The 11,866-nt window shown below is 49.5% G+C and overlaps 1 protein-coding gene across 1 annotated transcript; it reads right to left on the bottom strand.

Moving 5' to 3' along the window:
• Positions 1-4,526: 4,526 nt before the first annotated feature.
• On the bottom strand, positions 4,527-8,418 carry LOC119405848 (uncharacterized). The gene is made up of 4 exons (XM_049419521.1): positions 8,113-8,418; positions 7,115-7,259; positions 5,901-6,027; positions 4,527-4,950 (listed from the first exon to the last, which is right to left on the bottom strand). The coding sequence occupies exons 1-4, from the start codon at positions 8,416-8,418 to the stop codon at positions 4,527-4,529; spliced, it is 1,002 nt and encodes a 333-aa protein (XP_049275478.1).
• Positions 8,419-11,866: the final 3,448 nt, after the last annotated feature.

Genomic DNA, 11,866 nt, shown 5'->3' with positions numbered 1-11,866 from the left:
TTTTGTGAAACTTTGTTAAAACGCTTTCTTTGGCTTTGATTGAACACCTTCCATCTTGCATTGCCTGAGGAAATGCAATCTTCTGGGCGTGTCGTTATATTTGTTAAAACAGAGGTGGGCGCATTCAAGCATGGATTGCAGAATGCACATCGTAGTCTTTATTTCGTATTTATCTGTTGTCGCAACAGCATGGTTCAAACGTGAGTAATATATACCACGAAATATTATGCATCCCTCACGTATGTGTGTTGCTGAAAATATCCTACTTTCTTTATTTCGCAGCAAGATGGTGAACACACTATTCTAATGGTGACATGCGGAATGTGACGCGTCAAATTTTGTATCCTTCATCTGTAGCAAGATCAAAAAAGCTACAACAGAGCAAAAACATTTCAATACTGGCCCGCAACAAAAGCTTAAATGATCAGGAAACGAACATTGCAACATTAAAAGTAGGAGCAAGCAACGTATAGTACCATTGCTACATATGAATAGAAACACTGATTTTATTGGTATTATCACGTAAGATTTATTAGGGCGATAACCGAGTTCAACACTATGCTGAGTATAATGCTGAGTATCGAACTGTACCTTTACAAAAACTACACACTGATCAAAGGAAAGCTATGATTTTTCAAGGGCTCGTTTATCTTTGTTAGACACAATATTAATGAGAACTAACAGACAATAACGCCAAGGAAAGTACAGGGGGTGTTATCTGTAGTATTTAGAATGTAAATGTGAAGAAAGTAAAGCGGACGAAAAGATGACTTGCCGACGGCAGGGACCGAACCTGCGACCTTCGAATAACGCGTCCGATGCTCTACCACTGAGCTACGGCGGCGGTCATCCTCCCGTCCACTTTCTGGGGTATATATGTTGATTAAACCTAGGAGTGTTAGTCAGCGCCAATCGCAGCCATGGCGGCGAGTGTGGAACACTCTTTTTTGTCTCTTGGCGTCACGTAGCACGTGATCTTTTTACGAGTAGGCAGCTGACCAATAATCCCTCGCATACTACCTGAATGCATTAAGTCTGCCAGGACGAGACCCTCGCTATGAATGAAGGAAAACTATGATTTTTCAAGGGCTCGTTTATCTTTGTCAGACACAATATTAATGAGAACTAACAGACAATAACGCCAAGGAAAGTACAGGGGGCGTTATCTGTAGTATTTAGAATGTAAATGTGAAGAAAGTAAAGTGGACGAAAAGATGACTTGCCGCCGGCAGGGACCGAACCTGCGACCTGGGGCAACGCTTACGCATACTTTCGTGTAATGTTGTTTAGTCCTCAATGAACGGCGGAAATTCTTCTGATGCCATGTTTTCTTTTTCGACAGTGTGCAGGGATTACTAGAATGTTGGATGACACCGCGCTTGAACATGGTCAATAACAACGCGCCTTGCGCTCGCCTTTCGCTTAGTGACACTCGTTACGGCCGCTGTTGAATTGACGCATGACTTCCACTGTCAATAGCGTTCAAAACAGTCGCTGTGCGACCGACTGACGGTGTTTGAGAGTCAAGTGAGGAAGACGAGCCTTCGTGCAAGCGAAGGTATTGGTCTCATTGCGTCGTCGTATGGTCAGTGGCAATAGGTTGCATGAACGAACACAGAGTTGATCGATAAAGTGATGTCTCGAGCGCTGCCAGGTCAGCGCAATCGTGCATTCCGTCACACTGGAGTCGTAAGCAGCGGCTTGCCTGTCCCAAGGATATAATGGCGGTGCTATATAATTGGATCGAGCAACGTAACTGACAGGTACATCAGCAAAGCGGCAGAATCGAACTCCGGGACAGTAAACGGCAGTGGCTGCAGTTCGTGGCGAACTGGAAACTCAGCGTGCTAAAAGCACTGTGACGTCAGCTGCAGAGCCTTATGACATACTGACAAGAGCATTAGACCAGGCACGTATAACGGTGTGTTTTGAAAACTCCACTAAGGTGCCCGTCGTCATTTCGCCTGAAGGCACAGGTTTGCCGTGCCTCTTGGACCGCCACCAGAGCCATTCCACCTGGATGAAAAGAGTACGCGCGCCGCCCCATGCCTGTGCCTCATTACGTAGGTCATGAATATATATATATATATATATATATATATATATATATATATATTCATGGCCTACGTAATGAGGCATAGGCATGGGGCGGCGCGCGTACTCTTTTCATCCAGGTGGGATGGCTCTGGTATGTACATATATATATATATATATATATATATATATGTATATATATATATATATATATATATATATATATTCATATTCGTGTTGGACCTGCAAGGACAGTAAGCAACGCTCGATGCTGACCGTGCCGCAGTGTTCGAGAAGCTTCACGATTGTAGTAGATCACATTGTTAAGACTGCGCGGAGGGCACCAATAGTCTAGATTTTCCCAGAGCATGCGCGACCATTACTGATAAGACTGGAAAGTTCGATGCGGGATGTATAAAAAACGGCGCCTCCCGGCCATGAGTAGTTTATCGAGGGCAGACGCCCTCTTCGCCGCTATCAGTGTAGAGCGTGTATTTCTGTAGCTTGAGTTTTCATTTCCCGGGCACAAGTTCACCCAAATAAAGAGTTCCACCTTGCACACGCCGACAGCTGCGTCTGCCAAATATATATATATATATATATATATATATATATATATATATATATATATATATATATATATATATATATATATATATATATATATATACATATGTTTTACTTCCCATCCGAATTTTTTTGGGCACAGCAAAATTTTGTAATATTCTTTTCTAGCTAGAAGAGTATTGAACAGCGTTAAAAATTAAGGAGAATATGTACAGTTCTGGTCATAGGAGAACCATGTCAAGTATACTGGACACTGGGATTCATTTGTGGGACTTCGGATGCACACATTCTGTGTTCCTTCTTGAAAAAATGTTGCTTATGAAGAAAAGGTTAATTGTCTTTTAAAAGCCCAAAACGGTTTATTTTGACACGGGAAAAATCCGAAACGTTTCTCACGGGTAATTTTCGCACTTAACACGATTAAGCGATATTAAGCTAGGAAGGGTGCACGCTTAGCGTCCACTAGTCAACCTATCCGACGCCGCTAATTCGTCGTGGTCGTGGTACAATTACCCATCATGTTCCTGTATCAATTCCTTTTTTTTTTCAAAAAGAATTACGACCACGCGCGCTTAGCATCCGCAGCCAACCTTCTTCCATGCCGCTCCGTCCTCGTACTAAATTCTCTTAGCAGAATTCCCACCATGCTTCTGTTTTAGTTTTTAAGGCTGGGCTTCGAGACTGACGCCTACCGCTTCCCCTTGTTTTTTTTATTTTCTTGCATGTTTTGCCCGTCGCGCGCGAATTCCATTTTGGTGTCCAGTGTGCTGGAGATAAATATATTCTCGCTTTGCAAACAGTCTTCTGACTACGAAAGCTACCTTTTGCAACATTTTTTGAAGAGGAGATAAGTCATCTTGCACAAAAAAATTATTTAATTGCGCAATGACAGATCCTAAAAAATGTATACTTGACCTGGGGGCGCCGAGTAGTGCGGACGTGCTCACATCGGACCCCGTTTCTTTCAATGTTTTCGGCAGTTTTTACGGAATGGACACACGGAAACTACACCTTTTCTGAAGCGGCAATCTCTCAGGATTCCACCGAGAGTGGCGTTTTTTCGGTGGGTGAACCTTTCACCATCTTGTGTGATTTTGAATCTCTGAACACGCCGTACGAGTACTAAACCTAGCGGACTAAGCCTACTTACGGCGTTGCTGCGCGAGGTGGCCCAGGTGGCCTACACGCCGGCGCTCCAGCACGCTAACCGCGCAGACGCCCAGCCTCCCAAGCGAACTGCTGACCAATGGAAGCCATGCCCGGGACCATAGTCGTTGAGGCGATGGACATCAACTCGCAGGGGCTCGATGAAGCTGGTTGGACGACCGCTCTCGGCGGCAGGCGGAAACAACCAACGAGTACGTCGCCGTATGGCGGGCAAGATGGCACCAAGAACACGCCGGCTGGCAGCCGCACGGCCATATCGCCGGCCAAGAGTTTCATGAAGCAGATCACGGCAGCTTCTAGGCTACCGACGTTACCAAAGGACCAAATGAAGATCATCCTGCGCCCCAAGGGAGGCCTCAACGTTTCGAAAGCCGACATCATACACCTCGCTCAAGCCCTGGCCATGGCAGTGGCCTTGACGGAACAACAGACTGGCGAGGACACCGTGTGCCCAAACAAGGTGCAGAACATTTTGGTTATCTCTACCACTCATGATCACAACGCGAGGGCTTATTCAAGAATCCGAAAGTTACATACTGTTACATCGTTAGGTCGATCCCTGCGCGTTGGCGCAAGCGATGTAGACGCAAGCTGACAAGCTGGTAGAATGGGCGTTTATTTTCAGTGTACGTTGTAATATAAAGACAGAAAGTAAAGAGGGAAAGGGAAACAAGGTAAGTGAAACAAGAGATAGAAGCTTTGGCTATAACTGAGCCAAGAACTGATAAGGGTTACACTTCAGTCACAACATTTGTCCATCAATAATACTGGAGACGCTGCACAGGTTTCCGCTGTCGTGTTGAGCGTCGGAGTTCTGTGGTCAATGTAGGTTCCCTGGTCTTCTGCTTTTCCTGGTCTTGGGTTGGGGATGATGATTGCAGCTGGTGTGGTGACTGACGGAGTTCCGCCTTCGCGCTTGGTCCTGATCCGGGAGTTTCTTGCGTAGTTCTCGACTTAGGCATACTCTCCCCTTCCCTGTCACGTTGGGGTTCAACCGAGTCTCTCCTTGTGTGAACTTGATCCACATGTCTCCAAACAAGGCCATCTGGCGTCTCGACTCTCACCATCCTCGCTCCGTCGGCCGACTGTACCGTGCCGGTCTTCCACTTTTCACCCTTGCCAAAGTTGCGGATGTACACGTTCGCGTCCGGTGCCAGGGTCCACTCATCTGATTCACCTGATCTTCCTGCAATCAAGGGAGGAAAGCACGTGTCGAGACGAGACCGAATGTGGTATCCCAGGAGAAGCTCCGAAGGAGAATTGCCCGATGCGAGGGGTGTTCTCCGGTAATTGAACAGTAGTGTGCAAAGGCAATCTTCTAATCGGCCCTGGTTAATCTTCTTCAGCCCATCTTTCACGGTTCGAACAGCTCTCTCTGCAAGGCCGTTCGTCTGGGGATGAAACGCAGCCGTGCGCAGGTGAGTTATGTTGTTCTTATTCATGAAATCGGCAAACTCTTGACTAGTGAACTGCGTTCCATTATCTGAAACGAGGGTGCGCGGAATGCCGAACCTGCTGAACAAGCCGCGCAGGCAAGTGATAGTCGAAGATGTGGTCGCCTGCTTCATCGCTACGGCCTCAATCCCTTTGCTGTGAGCATCTACAAGAACAAGGATCATGCTTTTATTTATTGGCCCCGCGAAATCTACATGTACTCTCGACCAGCTTTCCTGGCAGTCGGCCAGCTAACTGGCGGGGCTGATGCCGGCATGGGTCGATTTTGAATACAGCTTGTGCACCTCGCTGACACTTGTTCGATGTCGTTGTCCATTCCAGGCCACCAGAAAGCCGACCGAGCGATTGCCTTCATCGCCGATGATCCTTGATGAGTTTCGTGCAGCATGTGCAACATTCTATGCTGCGCGCTGTCTGGAATGACAACCCTACGGCCCCAATAGAGCAACCGGTGGGCCAGCGAAAGGTCGAGTCTGCGGTCGAAAAAAGGGAGTAATCTTCGTTCAAGTGCTTTAGCGCTTGTAGGCCATCCATTCATTGTGTACTGCACAACCTTGGCCAGTACAGGGTCGCTGGCGGTTAGCGCCTCCAATTCCGCTGTGGAGACTGCACTCTCCTGTACGGATGCGAGGGCCAAAACGTACTCGAGTGGCCCGGCGTGCGCGTTCAGGAGCTGCTTGCCTGGATAATACTGCAGCTTGTAGCGGAATCCGCCCAAATACAGCGCCCAGCGCTGTATACGAGCAGCTGCCAGCGGTGGAGTTGGCCGATCCGATCTCAGCAGGCCCAGGAGCGGCTGGTGGTCTGTTACGAGGATGAACTCTCCGCCTAGAAGATAATCACGGAACTTCATTACTCCAAATACCAGGGCTAACGCTTCTCGTTGAAGTTGTGAATAATTTTGTTCTGCTTTCGACAATGTTCTCGAACGGAACCCAATAGGCTCGTTCCTGTTCCCTTTTGTGTGAAAAAGCACTGCGCCGATGCCTCTTTGCGAAGCTTCGCACTCTAGTTTCAGCGGCTGTGAAGGGTCGTAGTGCACTAATACCCGCGCTTGCAGCAAACACTGTTTTGCTTTGTCAAACGCGGTTTGTTGTTCTTCTGTCCAGTCCCAACGTCTGTTTTTTTCCAGTAGCCGATACAATGGAACGAGCAGAGACGATATGTTCGGCAAAAACTTTGAGTAGAAACTGATCATGCCAAGAAACGAACGAAGCTCGGCTACATTTTTCGGGCTGGAAGCATCAACGATTTCTTCGATATTTTCTTCTATTGGGTGCAGCCCTTGCTGATCGATTCGATGGCCAAGATTGGTAACAGACGCCTGCCGAAATTTGCATTTGTCAAGGCGTAGTTTAATACCATTCTCCCGGAAACGTTGCAAAACGACTTTGAGCACGTCGTCCCTTCCTGCTTTTTGCGGACACCAAGACATCGTCCAGATAAGCTTGCGCGCCTGATAAGCCTTGCAGAACAGTTTCCATCCTACGTTGAAAAATGGCTGGCGCAGAGGCAATGCCGAAAGGTAATCTGTTGTAGCAGAAATGACCTTTGTGCGTGTTAATTACGCACATCTGGGGCGATTCCTCATCAAGCGGAACTTGGTTATATGCATCCCTTAGATCTAGTGTACTGAAATGCTTGCCGCCGTTTAAGGACGCGAACATGTCATTGATTACTGGCAATGGGTATTGTTCCAGCTCACATGCCGCATTTAGGGTGACCTTAAAGTCGCCACAAATCCTAACGGTGCCGTTCTTCTTAAGCACTGGTACAATGGGCGTAGCCCATTCGGAATGTGGCACCGGTGACAAGACGCCTAGTGCCACCAGCCTGTCCAGCTCTTCTGATACTTTGTCGCGTAGCGCAAAAGCAATAGAGCGGGCCCCACAGAACTTGGGTGTGACTCCTTCCTTGAGCTGCAGGTGCGCCGCAGGTCCTTTGTTGAGGCCTAGTTCCGAGCTGAAGACATCTGGAAACTCGTAGATTATATCCGAAAGGATCTGCGTGCTGGTAGACAGCCGTGCAGTCGGCGGCTCAGCTGAGAGGCTGAGAACAGGGGCGCCTGCGCCGCTCAGAAGAAAAATTAGGTCTCGCCCACATAAACTTGGACCGCAGCAATCTAGCACTACCAACGGGCATTCTACGGTTGCACCGACGTACGATACCGGCAACAGGATCTCCCCAAGGACTGGTAATTTTCCCAAATAGCATGACAGCTTTATGCGTGATGGCCTCAGTGGAGGCCAAGCGTTCTTGTGCTGCTCAAAAACCGGACGTGCCGCGACGCAGACCGGTGAACCAGTGTCAATGAGCATTGATACGTCAACACCTCCCCACGTGAAGTTGCGCCGTATTGGGGGCTTCACAGTTTCCTCCCGCGTCGATCTTAGCGTCCAAATGTGCATGCTATCCTCTACGCCTTCATCTGTTTCCCCTTCGTTAACAGCCAGGACTCGGTCGCGTATTTCCGAGGGTGTTTCTTGAGTTCGATACTTTGCGGTTTCATCATTCTGGCATTTTTGAGCAACGATAACAACGCGCGTTATGCCTGCTGTTATTCCAACGGCAGGCATTTCTGTTATGTCTGACACTGCCACAACGCCCGCATTCAGCGAGTCCCTTTTTGCTTGTGGACGACTGCGCCTTGATTCTGAACACAGCTAATGCTTCGCCGGTCATTTTACGGGCGTCATTCTCTGCAGCTTCAGCTGCGAGGGCCATTGTTTCTGCGTCCTCTAACGTCAGATCTTTCTTTGTCAGCATCTGCTTTTGCAGCGCACTCGATCTGATGCCCCACACTATTCTATCCAGCAGCATTCGGTCGAGCATGGTATCAAAATTGCAGTTATCCGCGATACGGCGAATCTCCGTAATGAATTCTTGAACAGACTCACCGTCGAGCTGGCAGCAGTTGAAAAAGCGGAAACTTTCAGCAATCTCATGGCGCTTGGGATCAAAGAACTCGTCCAAGGCTTTCACGACGTCTTCGTACTCCAAAGAATTAGGCTTCTTGGGCGCTATTCTTCCTGCCAATATCTGGACAGTGCGAGTACTTAAGGCTGCCATCAACAACGCCCATTTCTTGGCTGACTCTGTCACGCCCGTTGCCTCAAAGTACGCTTCTGCCTTGATGACATACGGCTTCCAGCTGTCTTTCTCGTCGTCGAAGTCCGGCAGTTGCTGGTGAGCCATCGTCGATTCGCAGCCTCGCGAGGTCGCGTAGATGCCGTCTTGCTTGAATCCAGGGGTTTTCTTTCCGTTTCTCGTCGCCACTGTTACATCGTTAGGTCGATCCCTGCGCGTTGGCGCAAGCGAAGTAGACACAAGCTGATAAGCTGGTAGAATGGGCGTTTATTTTCAGTGTACGTTGCAATATAAAGACAGAAAGTAAAGAGGGAAAGGGAAACAAGGTAAGTGAAACAAGAGATAGAAGCTTTGGCTATAACTGAGCCAAGAACTGATAAGGGTTACACTTCAGTCAAAACACATACCAAACTCGGAGCTTTTGAGGTGTCAGCCTATATCGCTGCCCCCGATGGTACGTGCAAAGGTGTAATAAGAAACATCGACCCTTCCCTTGACGACGGAGCCCTTAAGAGGATGATTGTGAACCAACGAAACCCTAAGGTATTAGAAGTCCGAAGAATTAAGAACACACACGTTGTTGTTATACTCTTCGACGGTATGGGGGTGCCAAACACAGTCATGTGCGGCGCCGCCCTCGTTTCATGCTTTCTGTACAAACGGCAGGTAGTCGTATGCTACGAGTGTGGCCACGTGGGTCACCGAGCCGACGTGTGCGCCAGTAGCGCAGAGGAGAAGAAGTGCCGCGGATGTGGCGAAGCTAAGTCTTCAGAATCAGAAGAGGGGGTGCACCAATGCACACCCAAGTGCGAGGCGTGCGGAGGCCCCCATATCACTGGGGATAGGACGTGCCGACACCGATACCACATCCCATACATCGTACGACGTCGGCGCCGAAGGCGAGGACCAATGGCGCGGCAAACACAAACGGCCGGTGGCGATGACGCCAGCCTCTCCTACCCACAGGGAAGCTCAGCAACACCTACTACTCCATCTGACAGTTCCTTCATGCAAGCGCGCTCGAACTCGCGGGGGGGGGGGGGGGGCGCTCTCGCTCCAGGCGACGGCCCGGCTCACAAGAACAGGGGAACACCAGCGCATTGGGGTCGAGATCCCGATCCCGGTCACAGAACGCGAAACGGGCCACGTAGGCCGACAAAGTAAAGGGTTCCGGCGGATAGTCCTCGACAGGAAAGAAGACTGCAACGGCCAAAAAACAAGAGGTGAGGCACAGTCAGAGCAAGTGAATGATCCCCGCATCCAATCACTTGAAGCGGAAAATCAACAGCTCAGGCGCGAACTTGCAGAGCTTAAGGAAGCCTTAAATACCATTAGAGAACAGTTCTCGCATCGCGACGAAGGTAAACTTCAAGCTTTAGGCCCCTTAGCTGGCAAGCCCTAACGTAAACCTCCCTATCCAGAAACAGTGTCCCAGCCAGACAATGAGGATGAGATGGCGGAGCCGAGCGAGGATACAGCGACCGCTGCTGCTTCACCTGCCAGAAGCACGGGCATAGGGAGGCTAGCTTCAATAGAAAAGACCCTAGGCCGCATGATGGCAATGCTCTCTGGGATGGAGACGAGGCTAACTCAACTAGAGAGACCCAAGGTCCAAGCCATAAGCAGACTCACGACGTCGACGGTACCAAAGCAGGAAAACCCCAACCCTGACGGTGGGGCTAAAGGGCAACTGAATAATCTTCAGTAGTCAAAATGGCGAATGCGGATAGTAACAATCTGAAAATTTGGCTGTGGAATTGCGCAAGTTTCCAGAGGCGCAAGACCCCATTGGGCAGCTTATCAGGTCTATTGCGGAGAAGCCGCAAGTCTATTGTTACAGGAAACGCTTTGTGGTGACGAACTTTCTTTCTCGGGGTACCGCTCAGTTGCGTACCGAGGAGGAAATGCCCGAGTAATCGCTGTCTTGATCAGAAAGACCATCTCATTTGTTGTGCATGTGGTCCCCGCGTACAAGGCAGGCCTCGAGGCCCAGCTAATAGAGATCACGCCCAGTAGAACACGCTGTTGTAACATTTTCATTCTTAACGTCTACAGCTCACCATCGGACAGGAAAAGAGACTTTAAAGCATTACTAGGCGCCGCGACTCGGGCGGCAAGAAACACGCCTCTCGTTGTTGCGGGTGACTTTAACGCCCCAAATACGGAATGGGGGTACGGTTACAAAAGCGCCAAAGGGACGAACTTGGCATTCAACGCCACGGAGCTCGGCTTAATACTTGTCACATACCCTAGGCTGCCCACCAGGTCTGGTAACTCAGTCCTCCGAGATACGACCCCCGATCTCACCTTCCTCCGAGGAATCGAGGGCACGTGGGACAACCTTCAGGAGTGGCTAGGCAGTGATCACTGAATACTTGAAATTCTGTTGCGTGTCAAACCCAGACCACCCGTGAGATATGAGTTTGTGGATTGGGACCTTTTTTGAAAAATCAGAGATGAAGCCGCACCGCCCAACGAGACGTACGCAGATCTCCTAAAAATCTGCACGAGGCCGTTAAAGGAGCCACCAAAGAAATCACCAGGCACCTGGAGGTTCCCAAAATGTACTCGAGAATCGCTCACCTCCTGGAGGCAAAACATGCCCTCTCGACCAAGTGGAAGACCCAGAAACTTAACCGCAACTCAGAGCGAAAATCGCGCTTCTTAACAGGAGATTGAGTGCTACTCGGCCCAAATTGCCCGGTAGCAATGGGATGAGACATGTACCGAAACTCACGGGCGTATGCGCAGGGGTAGCAAATGGAGCTTATTGAAAAGCCTTCTCGACGATAAACAGTATAAGGGCGCCCTTAACCTCGCAACAGATAGGCTCATAAATAAGGAAATCGCAGTCGGTCTCGCCGAAAAGGACACCTCCGAATAGGCACGGTCTCAGAAGGGCCTTACGAACTAGGCAACTGCGGCACCCCACAGTGTTCCGTGCTCTTCCCACTCTTATTCAACATCGCCATGCACAAGCTCTCCACTCGCATCGCTGCAATCCCGAACGTGGGACACGCCATTTATGCGGACGATATCACGATCTGGGCACCGGTCGGATCGCTAGCCATGCTCGAACACTCGTTGCAAAGCGCACTGGAGGCTACGGATGACTTTCTTTCAAACACGGGCCTTGAACTCTCCCCTGATAAACTAGAGCTACTGTTATACCGACCGTCTAGACAGGGGGTTCGAAACCTTGCGCCTCTGGAAACATTGCCGATAGAAATTTGAGTTAAGAATGGACAGCCCATACCGAGGAGAGACTCGGTAAAGATCCTAGGTGCTCTCATTGATGCCAGGGGTGTAACTCGCAGGCCCTCAACAGGCTCACTGGACAGGCCAGTAATATACTAAGACTTGCATCCCGCGTTTCAAATCGAAGAGGTGGTCTCAAAGAGGACAATCTGCTCAGAGCTTACCAGGCATTCTTTGTCAGTAATGTTCTTTATATTGCGCCTTACCTTAATTGGGCTAAGGCGGAGAATGCCAAACTTGACTCCCTCACCAGACCTGGTCTCAAGCGCGTGCTCAGCTATCCGCATTTCACGAGCAC

Source organism: Rhipicephalus sanguineus, chromosome 9 (assembly GCF_013339695.2).
Source record: "Rhipicephalus sanguineus isolate Rsan-2018 chromosome 9, BIME_Rsan_1.4, whole genome shotgun sequence".
NCBI lineage: Eukaryota > Metazoa > Arthropoda > Arachnida > Ixodida > Ixodidae > Rhipicephalus > Rhipicephalus sanguineus.
Note: the sequence above shows the minus strand (reverse complement) of the source record. Positions and strands in the feature narration are given on the sequence as shown.